We start from the raw sequence: 16,747 nt of genomic DNA, 5'->3' as shown, positions 1-16,747 counted from the left end.
GGGGGGCCCCGGCCGGATGGGGGGGGCTCTGGAGGGGGTCACGGGGCGCTTCCTGCTGCCCCGTGACTGGAAACGGGCAGCGCCGGGGGGGGGGCGGGGATCAGCTGATGGGGTCACGTGGCCGCCTGCGCTGGGGGCGGGGGGCCGGACGCCTGGGTCCCGGGGCGGAGGATGGAGCCGGAGACGCGGGCGCTGCTCGAGGCTTGGCGGGGGCGGCTGGGCCGGGAGCTGGACGCGGCCATCGGCTTCTGGGCGCGCCACTCGCACGACCCCGAGCACGGGTGAGCGGAACCCAGGCGTCCGGGCTGCCCCCCGCCCCCGAGCCGGGAGGGAACCCAGGCGTCCGGACTCTAACCCCTCCCCCTCTCTCTGCAGCGGGTTCTTCTCCTGTCTGGGCCGGGACGGGGCCGTTTACGACGATGTGAAATACGTCTGGCTGCAGGGCCGGCAGGTGGGCTCGGGGGGGGCGTTGGCTAATGGGGGGAGCCGGGCTGGGGTGCCAGGTTCTTGACCCAGGCCCCGTCCCCCCAGGTGTGGGTCTACGCCCGGCTGTATCGCACGGTGCCGCGGTTCCGACGTCCTGACCTGCTGGAGGCCGCCCGGGCCGGTGAGCCCCGCCGGGGGGGGCGGGGCGGGGGGGGAAGCTGGAACATTTGGCCCCCCCCTTGGGTAATCAGCTGACTCGGTGTCCCCTGACCAGCGCGAGCGGGAGGGGGCGGGGGGGGAAGCTGGAACATTTGCCCCCCCCTTGGGTAATCAGCTGACTCGGTGTCCCCTGACCAGCCCTAGCGGGAGGGGGCGGGGGCGGGGGGGGAAGCTGGAACATTTGCCCCCCCCCTTGGGTAATCAGCTGACTCGGTGTCCCCTGACCAGCCCTAGCGGGAGGGGGCGGGGGCGGGGGGGGAAGCTGGAACATTTGCCCCCCCCCCTTGGGTAATCAGCTGACTCGGTGTCCCCTGACCAGCCCTAGCGGGGGCGGGGGGAAAGCTGGAACATTTGCCCCCCCCCTTGGGTAATCAGCTGACTCGGTGTCCCCTGACCAGCCCTAGCGGGAGGGGGCGGGGGCAGGGGCGGGGGGGGAAGCTGGAACATTTGCCCCCCCCCCCTTGGGTAATCAGCTGACTCAGTGTCCCCTGACCAGCCCTAGCGGGGGCAGGGGGGGAAGCTGGAACATTTGCCCCCCCCCTTGGGTAATCAGCTGACTCGGTGTCCCCTGACCAGCCCTAGCGGGAGGGGGCGGGGGCAGGGGCGGGGGGGGAAGCTGGAACATTTGCCCCCCCCACTTGGGTAATCAGCTGACTCGGTGTCCCCTGACCAGCCCTAGCGGGGGCGGGGGCGGGGGGGAAAGCTGGAACATTTGCCCCCCCCTTGGGTAATCAGCTGACTCGGTGTCCCCTGACCAGCCCTAGCGGGAGGGGGCGGGGGCAGGGGCGGGGGGGGAAGCTGGAACATTTGCCCCCCCCTTGGGTAATCAGCTGACTCGGTGTCCCCTGACCAGCCCTAGCGGGGGCGGGGGGAAGCTGGAACATTTGCCCCCCCCTTGGGTAATCAGCTGACTCGGTGTCCCCTGACCAGCCCTAGCGGGAGGGGGCGGGGGCGGGGGGGGAAGCTGGAACATTTGCCCCCCCCCTTGGGTAATCAGCTGACTCGGTGTCCCCTGACCAGCCCGAGCGGGAGGGGGCGGGGGGGGGCGGGCAGCGCAGCCAGGACGCCTGGGTCCTTTCCCCGCAGGTGGGGAATTCCTGCTGCGCTGCGCCCGCCTGGGGCCGGGGTCCCCCAAAGCCGCCTTCGCGCTGAGCCGGGACGGGCGCCCCACCAAGGTCCAGCGCAGCATCTTCAGCGAGTGCTTCTGCGCCCTGGGGCTGGACGAGCTGGGGCGCGCCACGGGGGAGCCGCGCTACCGGGTGAGTGCCGGGGGGGGCGGGGCGGGGCTGCCCCGGACGCCTGGGTTCTGACGGCCCGTCCCCCCCGCAGCGGGAGGCGCGGGCGCTGCTGGAGGCCGTGGCGCGCTGGGTGCGGGAGGACCCGACGGAGCTGGGACGCCCCCTGCTGGTCGGCGCAACGCCACACGAGCCGCTGGCCGAGCCCATGATGCTGCTGTGCCTGGCGGAGCAGCTGGGGGACGGCGCCGGGGGCCCCCTGGCCGAGCTGGAGGGGTGGTGCGCCCGGCGCCTCCTCTGCCACCTGCAGGTAGGGCCCCCCCCATGCAGCGCGCGCCCCCCCCATCTGCTCCCCCCCCATCTGCTCCCCATCACTAACACGCCGCCCCCGCAGAGGGACGGCAGCGCCGTGCTGGAGAACGTCTCCCCCGACGGGAAGGAGCTGCCGGGCTGCCTGGGGCGGCAGCAGAACCCGGGTGAGTCTGGGTCGGGGGGTGTCTGGATGGGGCGGGGGGCTGGGTTCTCGCGGCGGGGGGCGCGCTGGGAGCTCGGACGCCTGGGTTCCCTGGCTGACTCTGCCCCCAGGCCACGCGATCGAGGCCGGCTGGTTCCTGCTCCGGTTCGCCCAGCGGCAGGGGGACGCGGCGCTGGCGGCTCAGGCCATCGAGGGGTTCATGGTGCGGCCCTTCCAGGCTGGCTGGGACCCCGAGCACGGGGGGCTCTTCGCCTTCCAAGATGCGGATGGGCTCTGCCCCACGCAGGTAGGTAGGGGGCACCCCCGCTCCTCCCCCCCCCTCCCCTGACCAGGTCCCCACCCCTCTGAGCCCCCTTTGTCGGCCCCCCAGCTGGAGTGGAACATGAAGCTGTGGTGGCCCCATGCCGAGGCCATGGTGGCCTTTCTCATGGCCTATGCCCACAGCCGCGAGCCCGCCCTGCTCCGCCTCTTCGACCAGGTGGCGGCCTACGCCTTCCAGCGGGTGAGTTTACCAGGCTGCCCAGCGGGGCATCATCGGGGGCTCCCCCCAGGGGGGCTCCTGGGCGCGCGGGGGCAAGTTGTCAGAGCTGTGCTGAAAATCACCATCCTCCCGCTGCAGTTCCGGGACCCCGAGCACGGCGAGTGGTTTGGCTACCTGGCGCAGGACGGGAAGGTGGCCCTCACCATCAAGGGGGGGCCCTTCAAGGGTAAGCGGGGCAGGGGGATGGGTTGGGTCTGGACTAGGTCTGCTCCTGCTTTCCGAGGGGACTGGAAGCCAGAAGAGGAGCAATGGTCTCAGGTTGCGGGGGGAGGGCTCCCGAGGGCGGGGGTGGGATCTCCCCCGAGAGGTTTTTAAGGCCCGGCTGGACCACGCCCGGGCTGGGACGATTTAGTTGGGGTTGGTGCTGCCATGAGCAGGGGGAGGGCCTCCTGAACCCCGCCCCCTAACAGCTGTAGGTGGGGTGGGGGCTGGGACCCCCCAGTATTAACACAAAGAGCGACTCTGTGCAGCGCGCTGGCCCGGCCCCCTGTACCCGGCTTGTCCCTCCCCAGGCTGCTTCCACGTGCCCCGCGCCCTGCACCTGTGCGAGGAGCTGCTGGACAAGCTGCTGCGGGAGCCCTAGCGGGAGCCGCTCCTCGCGGGCCGCCAATAAAGGAAGTGCCGCAAAGACTCGTCTCCGTCCCCCCGTGTCCCCCTCGCTCCGGGCGGAAAAAGCGTTCCCAGGGCAGGAGAAGCGGGGCCCGCGTCCGGTCCTGCTGGGAGCTGGAGCCCCGTCCGGTCCGGTCCGGTCCGGTCCCTCCCGGGCTCCGAGGCCGCGCGTGTTAACGGACCCGGAGTGACCCCGGAGCCGGCGGGGGTTGGGCTCCCGGACGCCTGGGTCCCGTGCCGGGCAGCCCCGCCCCCTCCTCCCCTGCTCCGGAGGCAGCAGCCACCGCCGCTCCCCGCGCGGGGGCCGCCCCCGGCCCCGCCGGCCAATGGGCGAGCCCCGCGCCGCTCCCCACTGCGCATGCGCCGCTCGGGGCGGGGCCCCCAGAGCAAGGGGCTCATCAGCAGGGCTGCGCGGACGGTGGTTTGGTCCTTGCCGCACGCGAGGCCCGGGGCGTCGCCCAAGGAGCTGGACCGGGCTGGTCTCAGGCGAGGAGAAGCAGCAAATGCCGCAGCCGGGGGCCCGTGGAACGCCCTGCCGGGGGACGCCCAAAGCAGCCTGGGGTTCAGAAAAGGAGGAAAGCGGACCCTGGGACCAGCCGGGACGCAGCCCCCTGCTCTGGGTGGCCCTGAACCGCTGGGGGCCGGGCCCTGGCGGTGCAACAGTTGTCCTGGTCTGTTCTTTCCCCTGAAGCGCCTGGAGGGAGCGTTGCCCTGGCCCAGCACCGCTGTCCTTAGGGGGCTCTCCCCGCCCTGGGGGGCAAGAGAGGAATCTCCCCATGGCAGAGTCACAGCCCAGTGTCTCCGGCTCACAGGTCCTGGCCCCCTGAGAACGGCCCCCCCGCCCCCCGCAGCCAGAGGGGACAGGAATTGTGGGGGCTGCAGAGTGCGAGAGATGGGGGTCAGTAAGGAGCCAGCGGTGCTGGGGGGGGGATCAAGCCCCCCATTACGGCATGTATGAGCAGTGCTAGGAGATCCCCGCTCGGCTCAGCCCGGGCCCCACCAGCCGAGTCCTTCCACCACCCCCACCCCCCCAAAGCCCCCTCCCCCACCCCTGGGGAGGGGGCATGATCCTGAGGCCAACGCTGCAGGATGGGGAAATGGCAGCCATACCAGCTGCAGCGGACCATCCTGCTGCAAAGCTGGTAAACTGAGGCACAGCCCATCTCAGCTCCGCAGGGGAGGGGAAATGACTCACCGCTGATTGCAGCAGAGCCAGCTCCACTGCAGGGGTCTTCAGAGCAGCCACGGGATCCAACAGGCTGCTGAACCGACCCCACCAGGGCCTTCCACACACCCCCAACTCTGGGGAGCCCCTCAGCTTGGTCTCTGGGCTGCAGGACCTAGCCTGCTCCTACGCATAGGGTGACCCCGTGGTGAAGGCGTTGCCAGCTAGGGAGAGCAACATCCAGGCACCCCTCAGCCCCGAACTCCAGGGAGCCCCACCGGCCCCAGGCACTGCCCTCCCTGTGCCCCAGGAGTCAGCTTCCGCCCCCCCCGCCCCAGGCTTGCAGCAACTGGTAGCCCAACTGAGATGGGGCAGGGGGAGGGTGCAGCTAGCCTAGACACAGGCCCCATGATGGCAGTCAAAATATTAGCAGCATGACAGTAATTACGGTAGCAGAGGGGGCACAATTGCTTCTGCACGTTATTAGCAGCATTACAGTAGCACCTGGGTTCATGGCTGGCAGCCACACCTCGGGCCCCCTCCCCCTCTGCTGGCCAATGTTGCGGGGACCCCCCCCCCTTACCCCAAGCTGCAGCCAGAGGGGGAGGGGCTCAAAGTCGGGGGCGGGGCTAGTGATCACATGGTATCTCCAGGGGGTCTCAAACGCAGATCAGAGGTGAGGGGGTTAAAAAATGAGGGTGCTCACACACCCTGGGGGGCCCGCCTAGGAATGGGGGGTGGGGAGAGAACCCAGGAGTCCAGGCTCCCAGCCCCCTCTGCTCTAACCACCAGACCCCCCCCCTCCCCTCCCAGCGCCGGGGACAGAACCCAGGTCTCCCAGCTCGAACAGACACAAAGAGAATTTAAGCAAACTTTATTTGGGGGGGAGGCCCCCAATGGACAGCAGCTTCCCCCTCCCACGGGTACAAAGCTATGCTCAAAGCGTGGGGCAGGGAGCCCCCTGCAGAGGGGAGCCCCATGGGCACGGCCCGGAGGATGTCGGGCGGCAGTTGGGGGGGGCTCACTCCCCGTTCCGGCGGCTTTGAAGAGCCCTTTGCTGCGCAGACCGAAGGCAGGTTTGGGGGGGCCGGGGCCCCTCTTCCCGGCCAGGGCTGTTCTGGGGGGATCTGGGGGCTCGGGGACGCCTTCGGGCCCCCCCCTGCCGTCCCCCACTTTTGCTGAGCAGCTCCTTGAAGACGGAGTCCATGTTTCGCGTCACGGCCTGGAAGGAGAGAGACGAGTGGGTGGGGGCCAGCCCCAAGGGCAGGGAATGGGGTGCGTCCCCCCAAACTTACCTTATCCATCTCCATGTGCTTCTCCGGTGCCCCTTGTTTCTCTCCACTATTCAGGCGACCTCCACCGGGGGGTCCAATCCCCAGAGCCCCCCGCTCCATCCTGGGGGGGAGGAAAGGGGGTGTTGGCAGACAGAAGAGAGATTTGGGGGGCCCCATTCAGGGCAGCCACCTTTGGGGTGGGGCTGGCTCCCCAGGGACCCCTCGCCGAGGAGAGAGGGGGGGTCTCACCTGTCAAAAGCCCGGGGGGCGGTGGGGGAGTGAAGGGGGAAGGGCAGACGCCCCGAGTCGATGAAGGGGGAGGCCACTTTGCGGATGGGGCTGGTACCAGGTCGCTGGCGCCCCCGGCTGCCCTCCGAGTTCACCCGCAGCCTGCGAGAGAAATGGGGGTTACCCAGCGACCCCTCGGTGGCAGGTTAACTGGGGGCAGGGTAGGGGCCAGGTATCCGGGGGTGGGGAGGGGCAGGGCAGGGGGCTGCATATCCGGGGTCCCCTCCGGGGTGGGGCAGGTTATCCAGGGACCCCCCCTTCACCTGCTGGTTAACTCTGATGTTGACTCAGGTGGGGGGGACGCAGTGTCTCCGTCCGACCCCGAGGTTCGGCGACTCTGGCTTTTCTCGGTGCTGGGGGACAGAGCAGACTCTGTTAGGGGGGGTTGTTCTCCCCCAGCTCCCCCCCTCACTAGACCCCAACCCCCATCTGTTTCCGCTCCCCCCGCACCCCTCACCTGGGGGTCAGGCTGATGTACTTGTGGGGCACCAGGCCGCGGGCCCCCCCCAGCTCCCCGCGCCACCAGTCTGGGGAGGCCTTGGCCAGCAGCCGGATCCGGTCCCCGGGCTGGAACGAGAGCTCCTGGGACGAGCGCCCCTCGTAGGAGAACCGGGCCACGGCCTCGGGGGGGCCCTCCGGGTCTGGGGGGGACACACGTCAGACCACGCCGGAGCCCCCAGCCCCTCCCACCGGAGCCCCCCAACCCCTACCCCCATAAGACCCCTAATGCCTCCCACCAACACCTGCCTAGGGCTCCCCACCTCCTCCCACCGTCACCCCCCTGCCCCTGCCAGCGCCCCCTAGGGCCCCCCCCTCCCGCCAGCAGCCCCCATTGCTGCCCCCTTGGGGCGCTGGGCGGCTGGCGTGTGCAGACAGTGGGACCCACGGGGGAGGTGACCCCCGGAGGGTGGGATCCTCTCCAATGCCAGAGCTGGGGTGGGGGGGGAAGGGACCTCCCTGGCCCAACCCCCCCCCCATCACCCTCCTCACCGTCCTCGCTGGCCATGGCCAATGTTTCGGGGGGCCCATCCCCCTCGCTCTCCTCAGCTGCGGGGTCCAGGGGCAGCATCTCGCTGGGGGGCGAGAGACGGGGTGAGATCAGGGCCCTGCCCCTCACCAGGGGCCCCCCCAGAAATGCCCAGCACATCCCCTGCCCTGGCTCCCCCCACCTGGCCCCCACTCACCTGTCCTCGTCGGGCGGCGCCAGGCACCTCTCGTACAGGGGGCCGGGCAGCTGGTCGGGGGGGGGGAAGGTGGCTTCAGGGTGCAGGATCAGGCTCTTCACGGCCTCGTTGGCGTGGGGCTGAGTGGAGACGGGGTCCAGGCCGGGTGGGGCGGCTGCCAGCGTGGGCCCGAAGCAGACAGCCAGGTTGTAGGGGGTCATCATGTTCTCCTCGCTGTACTGGGACACGCTGGGGGGGAGAGTGGCCTGCTGAGCCCCACGGCACCCCCCGCCGAGCCCCCCCCCGCCTCACAGCCCCCCTCCCTGAGTCTCCCCCTGCCGAGCCCCCCGCTCCACAGCCCCCCTGCCCCATGGCGCCCCCTGCCTCACAGCCCTCCCTGCCAAGACCCCCCTGCTCCACGGCGCCCCCCAGCTGAGCCCCTCCGCCTCACAGACCCCTGCCCCAAGGCCCCCCCGGCGAGACCCCTCACCTCACGGCGCCCCCGGCCCCACAGCACCCCCTGCTGAGCCCCCGGCCACTCACTGGTTGAGGAAGGCGAAGAGATATCGCAGGACAACGACCACGGGCCCCGGGAGCCGGGCCAGGAGGGCGTGGAGGTGGGAGACACGCTCGGACGGGCACTCCAGCTCTGGGGGGTAGGGGGGGGTCAGCCAGGGGGGCAAAGAACAGGCAGAGGGGGGTCCATGGGGGGAGATAGGGACAGGGGAGTCAGGGGGGTGGGCCGGGAGGGGGTCATGGGGGTGTGGGGCGGGGCTGGAGGGACACGCCAGGGGAGGGACGGGGCTGGGGGCCCAAGGGGGGTGGGACACATGGGGGGGACAGACGGGGGGGACTCACGGGCCGTCGCCAGCAGCTCTGGGAAGACGTCCGGCGGAATCAGGGGCTTCTGCAGCCCCCGAAAAAACAACTTCAGGACCCCGGCCACCGAGTCCAGGTCACGGGGGTAGGAGCCGCCTGCCAGGGGGTCCTCGCCTGGGGGAGGAACCGGGGGTCAGTGGTGAGGTGGGGTGGCTCCCTCCAGTCTCCCACCCAGCCCCCCCATACCTCTCTCGAAGGCCTCCCGGATTTCAGTCACCCGCATCTGCGACCCTGGCACCCGGAAGATCCCCTCGTGCTGGAGACCTGCGGGGAGAATCCGGGGTGGGACGCGGCAGCAGAGAACCCGAGGGAGGGGACCCAGGCATCCGGGACGGAGCGAGGGGGACCCAGGCGTCCGGGACGGGGCGAGGGGGACCCAGGCTCTTACCGTGCAGGTTGATGAATCGGATGCAGCTCTCCACCACCAGCGGGATGGCCTGGCCGGATTTCTGCAGGTGGGGGGGAGGAGATCAGACCCCAGGCCCCCGCAGCCTCTGCCCCATTGGTGGGGGAGGGGCTGGGAGACACTGGATCCACCCCCTCAGGCTCCAGCAAAGCGCACGAGGGGCAGATCCTGGCACTAGTGCTGGGGGGCAGGAGATCCCCCCGCCCCACAGGGACCAACGGGGGGCCGAGCCAGCGGGGGTGGGATGCAGAGCAAGAGGCTGGGGGGGGCAGCATGGGGGCCAGCGGGGGGGGGAGGGCAGCATGCGGGGGGGGGCGGGGGGATCTGGTACCTGCACAAAGTCCTCCAGGTCTGTGGGGAAGGAGGCGAATGCGGCCGGGACGCGGGGGAGGGAGGCGCGCGGAGGGGCCCTGTGTGGGGGGGGGAGAACATGTCAGACACTGAGGTGGGGGATTCGGGGCCCCCCCGGCTGCCAGGATACGGGGGCAGAGCTAGACCTGCCAGCCTTGGGAGCCCCCAACCCCCATCTTCCCCCCCGCCCCCCAGCCTCCCCCCATCCCCCCTCACCTGAGCTCCTCTCCGTCCTCAGGGGCCACTGCAGAGAAAGCGAGAGGCAGAGGGTGACTCGGGGGGGTTTCGGGAAATACGCGAATGAGGGTGCCTGGAACGTAACTGGATGATGTGTCGTGATCCGCTGCGCGTGGCCACCCCCTTTGTGTGAACGCGTCACTCTGGGGCCAACGGTGGCCCGGGTCCCCGTGCGATGCTGTGACGTGCGGGCCACTGATGGTGGCTTGGCAGGAGCAGCGACTGGGGGGGGGCTCTGAGGCTTGCGGGGTCTCCCAGGACATGGGACCATGTCACCTGGTAGCAGAATCCACCCTAAACCTGGGGCTTTTCCCTTTGGAAGGAGTTGTGGGGACCCAGAGAGGGACAAAGGGGTCCTGCCTGGGGCTAAAGCTATAACAGGGGGTGGAAGACAACAAAGGGGGCTGGAGTCATGAGAAATCCCCGAGTTCCCCTGAGCAGGAACAAGGGCTGCACCGGGGAAGGACGGGCCCAGACGAGGGAGGAGTCTAGTCTGGGAAAGAAGCTTCCTGGACCTTGTTCCCCGTGTTCGGTTCCGAGACGTGCTTGGCTTCGACTTGCGGGTTCTGTGGGGATGGAGGGATGGGGCGTGCGGGGATGGAGGGATGGGGCACGTGGGGATGGAGGGATGGGGCGTGCGGGGATGGAGGGATGGGGCGTGCGGGGATGGAGGGATGGGATGTGTGGGGATAGACGGATGGAGGGATGGGGCACGTGGGGATGGAGGGATGGGGCGTGCGGGGATGGAGGGATGGGGCGTGCGGGGATGGAGGGATGGAGGGATGGGGCATGTGGGGATGAAGGGATGGGATGTGTGGGGATGGACGGATGGAGGGATGGGGCGTGCAGGGATGGAGGGATGGGGCGTGCGGGGATGGAGGGATGGGGCACGTGGGGATGGAGGGATGGGGCATGTGGGGATGAAGGGATGGGATGTGTGGGGATGGACGGATGGAGGGATGGGGCGTGCAGGGATGGAGGGATGGGGCGTGCAGGGATGGAGGGACGGGGCACGCGGGGATGGAGGGACGGGGCACGCGGGGATGGAGGGACGGGGCACGCGGGGATGGAGGGACGGGGCACGCGGGGATGGAGGGACGGGGCACGCGGGGATGGAGGGATGGAGAGATTGGGCGCGTGGGGAAGGACGGGCCCAGACGAGGGAGGAGTCTAGTCTGGGAAAGAAGCTTCCTGGACCTTGTTCCCCGTGTTCGGTTCCGAGACGTGCTCGGCTTCGACTTGCGGGTTCTGTGGGACTTGCGGGTGACTCACTTTGTTCTGTTGTTACTTGGGGCCACGCAAACCCGACCAGTTATACAGACTAAAATCACTTTTTGCTCATTAATGAGCCCAGAGTAAGTGATTAATGCCGGGGGGGCGGCAAACAGCTGTGCCTGTTTCTCTAGCCGCGTTCGAGGGGGCGGACGGCTCATGGCTTTACCCTGCGTAAGCTTCGGATCGATTTGGGGTTTGGACCCCACTGGGAACTGGGTGTCTGGGTGCGGGAGACAGGGGCAATTCTTAAGCTCTTCTCAGTTACGTCTGCAGCTCTGGGGCCTGTGGGTCAGACCCTGGGTCTGTTTGCAGCCGGCTGGCGGGTCCGGCTCGCCAGGGCAGGGGGCTGGAGGCCCAGGCTGGCAGGGAAAACGGGCCCAGAGGTAACTCAGCACATCAGGGGATCTTTGTGACCGAATCCGTCACAAACAATTAACGCCCGGACGCCTGGGTCCTTCCCCCCGCCCCACTCACCCTTCGCAATGGCCTCGTCCAGCATCTCCAGCTTCGACTGTAACTTCGCCCTGATGCTCCGTCGGGTCAGGAACAGCTCCAGCTTCTGCGGGGGAGGACAGGATGAGTGGGGCAGGGCGGGAGTGAGGGAGACGGGTGGGGGGGGCTGCGGGGCAGGAGCAAGGGGTGCTGGGGGGCTGCAGGTCGGGGGTGAGGGGTGCCATGGGGCCATACCGTGAGGTAGAAAGTCTCTGTCTCCAGCTGCTGGGCCCGTCTCTTGGCCCCGCTGCGCCCCTCGGCACCAGCCCCCTTCAGCGACTCGACCGAGCCGGGCCCCCCAAAGGCCTCCAGCACCTCGGGCTCCTCGGCCCCCAGCAGCTCCCGCAAGCTGCTCATTGTGGCTTGCAGCGTCTTGTTCACCTGGGGGAACATGGGGCGGTGAGTGGGGAGCCCAGCGCTGGCTCCCAGAATCCTTTGCAGTGTTTTGGGGCACCAGGCTACCACCCCAGCTGTGTCCCACGCGGGCTGTGCAGCGGAGGGCCAGGGCCCCTCCGGCTGCGCGAGATGTGGGGTGACCAGGGGGCTGCGTCGGGCAACGTGTCCCGGCTGATGAGGGCCCCCCAGCGTGTCCCCCCCGGCCCCACCTCCTCGGTCTCCAGGCTCAGGTCCTTCAGCCGCGCCTCGATGTCCTGCCGATGCAGCAGCAGCTCCGGGCACAGGGACCCCACGGCCTGGACCTCCGACACCTGGGGGGAGCCAAAGGGGGCGATGCAGCCGGGGGGGTGGCTGTCCCCATCCCCCCATATCTTCCCCCGCCACCGCACCCCACCCCGCACCTTCCCTACCCCCAAGCCCCCCACCTTCCTCGCCACTGCACCCCATACCCCACCTTCCCCCAACTCCCCACCTTCCCCCGCCACCGCACCCCACCCCGCACCTTCCCTGCCCCCAAGCCCCCCACCTTCCCCCGCCACCGCATCCCACACCCCACCTTCCCCCAACCCCCCACCTGCCCCCACCACCGCACCCCACACTCCACCTTCCCCGCTCCCAAGCCCCCCACCTTCCCCCACCACCTTCCCCGCCCCAACCCCCCACCTTCCCCTGCCACCGTACCCCACCCCGCCCCCAACCCATCTTCCCTGCCCACAAAGCCCCCACCTACCCCTGCCACCCCACCCTGCCCCCCATCTTCGCCCACCACCAACCCCCCATATTTTCCCCACCCCCCACCTTCCCCGCCCCCAACCCACCCATCTACCCCTGCCACCGCACCCCACCCCCCATCTTCCCCTCCCGGGCCCCCGATTCCTTCCCCCCGACCCCCTCTCACCTCGTCGCCTTCATGGGGGTGGTACTCGAAGCGCGGGGGGGGGCAGTAAGTGGCTGGGTTGGCCTCCATCAGCCGGGCCTTGTCCCCGGGGGGGTCCAGGGCCAGCACGGCCCCCTCCAGAATCCCCAGCCCCTCCTGCCAGGAGCTCTGGGCCCGGCCCTCGGCCGCCAGGTACGTCCGCAGCAGGCGGCCCAGGGAGAGATGGAACCCGAGGTCCGAGCACTGTGGGGAGACACACCCCTGAACCCCGGCCGGGGGCCCCCCAAGGCCGGCCCAGCCCAGCCCCCGCCTGGCCGGCGCCCCTCACTCCCGACCCGCAGCCCCCCGAGCCCAGCCTAGCCCCCGCCCAGCCGGTGCCCCTCACTCCCGACCCGCAGCCCCTGCTAGCCCAGCCCTGGGCTCCCCCGCAGGGCGGCCGGTGCCCCCCAATCCCCTGGAGCATCCAGCCTTCTCGGACGCCTGGGTCCCATTCCCCACGCTGCAGGGTCGCGGGGGAGCTGCCCGGACGCCTGGGTCCCCGCGTACGTCGAGGATGTCGGAGACGTCCCAGAGGCAGTAGTTGCTGATCACGGTGTTCGTGGCCCGAAGGTGCAGGAGATAATCGTTCCGCGCCCCTGTGCACTTCGCCTGGGCTGCCAGGAACCGGGCGTGACGCTGGCGGGGGGAGAGACCTGTCAGCTGGGCGGCAGTCGGGACCCCCCGAGTCCCCGTCCCCGCCCCCTCCTGGCCCTGCCCCCATAGCCCCCCCAAGCCGCCTCCCCCCACCTGCTCACCTTCTCCACCAGCCGTTCCCCCTTGCGGAGGGAGGAGCGCCGGCCGGTCTTGTCTGGCCCGGTGCCGCCCGGCTCGGCAGGCTGCCGGGCCCCCCTCTTTTCCTCCTGCCGCTCGGCGTCCCGCAGCTTGTTCTCGGCGCTCTGGCTCTCCGCGTGGTGCGTCTGGTAGGCTTTCATAGCCTGGGAGGGGTGAGGGGGTCAGTGGGGAGCCTGAAGACCCCTCCCCCGCCCGGGCTGGCCCCGCGTGCGGGGGGCGGGGGGGGGGTTTCCGCACTCACCATCTGCAGCTCGGAAATCATCGTCAGCAGCTCGTCCTGCATCTGCTGCTCCAGGTCTCGGCTCTGGGAGGGGGCAGGGGGGCAGCGTTAGAGACAGGGGCCCCGAATATTAGCCCCAATCAACCCCTCCCCTCCCACACCGACCCCCACACCCAGGGCGTAGGATGGAACCCCAGGAGCCCACGGGGGTAGGGAACAGCATCACGCTGGAGGAACAGGACCCAGGAGTCCGGGGCAGGGGGAGCAGTGCTGGGGGGAGGGGGGAAGGAACCCAGGACTCCGGGGGGGGGAGCAGCCCCACCTTCTTCACCGCGCGCCCCAGGTCGTCGCTGAGCTGGGCCAGGTGCAGCGACAGGGGCCCCGCATAAATATCGCTCAGGGCCCCGTGGTCCCGGCCGGCCTGGCGGGTCTGCTTCAGCACCAGCTGCCAGCACTGAAGAGGGGATGGCGGGTCCTGCTCTCTCCTGGGGAGAGACCGAGAACAGTGCCCCTCACTCCTGCCCTGCAGCCCCCCGGCCCGCCGGTACCCCTCACTCCCGCCCCGCAGCCCCCCAGCCCCCCCCCCGGCCCGCCGGTACCCCTCACTCCCGTCCCACAGCCCCCTGCCCCGCCGGTGCCCCTCACTCCTGCCCCGCAGCCCCCCAGCCCCCCCCGGCCCGCCGGTACCCCTCACTCCCACCCCGCAGCCCCCCAGCCCCCCCCGGCCCACCTGTGCCCCTCACTCCAGCCCCCCCAGCCCCCCGGCCCGCCCGTGCCCCTCACTCCCACCCCACAGCCCCCACCCGGTCTGCCCATGCCCCTCACTCCCGACCTGCAGCCCCCCACCCCCCCCGGCCCACCTGTGCCCCTCACTCCAGCCCCCCCAGCCCCCCGGCCCGCCCGTGCCCCTCACTCCCACCCCACAGCCCCCACCCGGTCTGCCCATGCCCCTCACTCCCGACCTGCAGCCCCCCACCCCCCCAGCCTGCTGGTGCCCCACACTTCTGACCCGCAGCCCCTGGCCCTGTGGGTGCCCCTCACTCCCGATCCGCAGCCCCCCAGCTTCCCCCGGCCTGCCGGTGCCCCTCACTCCCGACCCGCAGCCCCCCACCCCGCTGGTGCCCCACACTCCCAACCCGCAGCCCACCTGGGGTGCTCCTTGGCCCAGCGCAGCCGGGTGGTGAATCTCTCTGACAGCTTCTCCAGCCCCCGGGAATACTCCTGCTCCAGCTCGGACTTTCGCCGCAGGAACTCGCCCATGTCCTGGAGCAGCTGCAGCCGGGTCTCAGCCTGGGCCTCCCGCCCCCGCTGCTGCTCACCCAGCTGGCCACGCAGCTCTGCAGGTGGGGCAGCATCAGCAGGGGGCACCCAGGTGCCCAGGGAGCAGGGAAGGGACCCAGGAGTCCGGGGCCGGAGGAGCAGGGAAGGGACCCAGGAGTCCGGGGCCAGAGGAACAAGGAAAGGACCCAGGAGTTCGGGGCTGGCGGTGAGCAGGGTGGAGCAGGGAAGGGACGCAGGAGTCCGGGGCTGGAGGAGCAGGGAAGGGACCCAGGAGTCCGGGACCAGAGGAACAAGGAAAGGACCCAGGAGTTTGGGGCTGGCGGTGAGCAGGGTGGAGCAGGGAAGGGACCCAGGAGTCCGGGGCCGGAGGAGCAGGGAAGGGACCCAGGAGTCCGGGACCAGAGGAACAAGGAAAGGACCCAGGAGTTTGGGGCTGGCGGTGAGCAGGGTGGAGCAGGGAAGGGACCCAGGAGTCCGGGGCCATCAATTTGTTTGCTGGTCACTTGCATTTCTTGGGCAGCTACAGAGCTGGGGGGGCGGTGGGGCTGGGGGAATGGGGAAGTGTGAGACCAGCTGGCAGGCTGATGGGAGTGGAAGAGACCCCAGCCCCCCGGGCACCTGCCCCCCATGGAACCAGGGCTGGCTCAAAAGCCAGGGAATGGGGCACAGGGGACTGTCCCCGCTGGGGTGGGCACCGGCCGGGATCCGGCCCAGGGGCAGGGGCTGGCTGGGGGGGCTGGAACGTTCCCCTTTCCCTGCCCCCCCGCCTTCCTTTTTCCCCATGGGCGGCAGCTGGCCCACTGATGGGGGGAAGGTCCGAGGCCGGGCACTGGTGGCCCTGCCTGTGGCCCATCCCCTGCCCTTTGGGGCACAGGCCTGCGGCCACATTTGGGGAACCCCCCCGGGTAACCTTCCCCTCCCCCGCATCCTGCCCAAGAGCCTCCGACCCCCATATACAGCAGGAGGGGACTGGTGCCTGCAACCCCACACAGGGCCACCCCCCAGCCCTCACCCACCCCCACCCAGAGCCCAGGAGTCAACCCAGGAGTCCGGGCTCCCCCCAACCCCCACCCCACAGTGAAGAACTAACCGACTCCTGGGTTCTCTCCCCGGCTTGGGGAGCGGGGGCGGGTGGTTAGAGCTAGGGGGGGCTGGGAGTCAGGACTCCTGGGTTCTCTCCTGGCCCTGAACTCTGCCGGGATTCCCCAGGGTTATGCGGGGGGAGGGGGGAAGTTGAACCGAGCTGAGAGGCCGGAACCTGCGGGGGAAGTTGCAGTAAAACCTGCTGATGCGATCGGCCAGGCTGCGGGGAGAGGCCGGGGTGTGGGTTGCCCCCCACTAGCCCCACTGACCTCCTGGAGCCAGAAGAGAACCCAGGAGTCCGGGCTACCTGCCCCCCTGCCCTAACCCGACAGACCCCAGCAGGGGGAGGGGCCCCAGCCACCAGGCGACCCCCTAAGCCGTAGGACGGGGGGGCAGTGGGGTGGGCCCAGGTTTGGCGGGGGGGAGGCTCGGGGCAGCCCATTCAGCCCCCTCCCAATGCAGTGGCTCAGCCCCTCCCCCCATCTCTACCCCATTTTCAACGCAGCCCGTCTACTAGGGCCCCCCCAAAACGCAGCCTCCTTCGGCCCCCCTGCGCCCCAACCCCCATAACCCACCTGGTGCCCGCCCCCCTGCGCCCCAGCCCCCCATAACCCCGCTGGTGGCCGCCCCCTGCGCCCCAGCTCCCCATAACCCCTCTGGTGCTCGCCCCCCTGCGCCCCGCGCCTCCTTTGGTCCCCCAGCGCCCTCAACATCCGCCCCGCAGCTCACTGCCCCCTTCCCCGCCACGCCCCGCACTTTCTCAGCCGCCGCAGCCCGGTCCCTAGAGCCGGGGGGGCGCAGCCTCGGCCCCCCCTCACCTTTCGCCTGCGCCTCATATTCAGCCTGCGGCCAGCGCTCCTTGCGCGCCTTGGCCAGGGCGCTCATCCCGGGCGGCCCCGCGGCTGGGGGCGGCCCCGCGGGGGGCCCGATCCGAGCGCGGGGGGCCCAGGGGAGCAGGGAGGATCCTTCGCCCCCCTCCGGGTGCTCAACAGCGGGTCCCCCAGTGCCCCACGCTGCGGATGCG

The 16,747-nt window shown here is 70.3% G+C and overlaps 2 protein-coding genes across 7 annotated transcripts; one reads left to right on the top strand and one right to left on the bottom strand.

Moving 5' to 3' along the window:
- Positions 1-92: 92 nt before the first annotated feature.
- On the top strand, positions 93-3,524 carry RENBP (renin binding protein). 4 transcript variants are annotated; one of them, XM_073321747.2, is made up of 10 exons: positions 134-281; positions 376-451; positions 532-607; positions 1,732-1,904; positions 1,975-2,190; positions 2,275-2,356; positions 2,466-2,641; positions 2,726-2,857; positions 2,975-3,062; positions 3,409-3,524. In XM_073321747.2, exons 1-10 carry the CDS (start codon positions 172-174, stop codon positions 3,477-3,479), a joined length of 1,200 nt encoding a protein of 399 aa, XP_073177848.2. In that variant the 5' UTR covers positions 134-171; the 3' UTR covers positions 3,480-3,524. The 4 variants fall into 4 exon arrangements, with proteins under 4 accessions (XP_078706189.1, XP_073177849.2, XP_073177851.1 ...); XM_078850063.1 differs by lacking the exon at positions 376-451 and having other exon boundaries at positions 93-281; XM_073321748.2 differs by lacking the exon at positions 532-607 and having other exon boundaries at positions 93-281.
- Positions 3,525-5,529: 2,005 nt separating this feature from the next.
- On the bottom strand, positions 5,530-16,719 carry ARHGAP4 (Rho GTPase activating protein 4). 3 transcript variants are annotated; one of them, XM_078850060.1, is made up of 23 exons: positions 16,542-16,700; positions 14,507-14,696; positions 13,682-13,844; positions 13,381-13,443; positions 13,103-13,282; positions 12,855-12,983; positions 12,330-12,551; positions 11,641-11,742; positions 11,231-11,416; positions 11,018-11,102; positions 9,248-9,275; positions 9,012-9,090; positions 8,663-8,723; positions 8,461-8,538; positions 8,254-8,388; positions 7,939-8,044; positions 7,417-7,644; positions 7,223-7,305; positions 6,690-6,873; positions 6,496-6,585; positions 6,194-6,334; positions 5,966-6,065; positions 5,530-5,892 (listed from the first exon to the last, which is right to left on the bottom strand). In XM_078850060.1, the coding sequence occupies exons 1-23, from the start codon at positions 16,606-16,608 to the stop codon at positions 5,692-5,694; spliced, it is 2,901 nt and encodes a 966-aa protein (XP_078706186.1). In that variant the 5' UTR covers positions 16,609-16,700; the 3' UTR covers positions 5,530-5,691. The 3 variants fall into 3 exon arrangements, with proteins under 3 accessions (XP_078706186.1, XP_078706187.1, XP_078706188.1); XM_078850061.1 differs by lacking the exons at positions 11,641-11,742; positions 12,330-12,551 and having other exon boundaries at positions 16,542-16,699; XM_078850062.1 differs by lacking the exons at positions 5,530-5,892; positions 5,966-6,065; positions 7,223-7,305 and having other exon boundaries at positions 6,247-6,334; positions 16,542-16,719.
- Positions 16,720-16,747: the final 28 nt, after the last annotated feature.

This window comes from Lepidochelys kempii, chromosome 23, assembly GCF_965140285.1.
Source record: "Lepidochelys kempii isolate rLepKem1 chromosome 23, rLepKem1.hap1, whole genome shotgun sequence".
In the NCBI taxonomy this organism is placed as follows: domain Eukaryota; kingdom Metazoa; phylum Chordata; order Testudines; family Cheloniidae; genus Lepidochelys; species Lepidochelys kempii.
The sequence above is the reverse complement of the archived record's forward strand: the minus strand, read 5'-3'. Positions and strand labels throughout refer to the sequence as shown.

What these genes read in the sequence shown, in the direction of transcription:
- RENBP (XM_073321747.2), top strand. Translation starts at nt 172, where the DNA reads ATGGAGCCGGAGACGCGGGCGCTGCTCGAGGCTTGGCGGGGGCGGCTG. An exon ending in TCGCACGACCCCGAGCACGG is followed by an intron (nt 282 to 375) that starts GTGAGCGGAACC and finishes CTCTCTCTGCAG; the next exon opens with CGGGTTCTTCTCCTGTCTGG. An exon ending in CGGGGGAGCCGCGCTACCGG is followed by an intron (nt 1,905 to 1,974) that starts GTGAGTGCCGGG and finishes TCCCCCCCGCAG; the next exon opens with CGGGAGGCGCGGGCGCTGCT.
- ARHGAP4 (XM_078850060.1), bottom strand. Translation starts at nt 16,608, where the DNA reads ATGAGCGCCCTGGCCAAGGCGCGCAAGGAGCGCTGGCCGCAGGCTGAA. An exon ending in TGGGCCAAGGAGCACCCCAG is followed by an intron (nt 13,845 to 14,506) that starts GTGGGCTGCGGG and finishes GTCTCTCCCCAG; the next exon opens with GAGAGAGCAGGACCCGCCAT. An exon ending in GAGGACGGAGAGGAGCTCAG is followed by an intron (nt 9,091 to 9,247) that starts GTGAGGGGGGAT and finishes CCCCCCACACAG; the next exon opens with GGCCCCTCCGCGCGCCTCCC.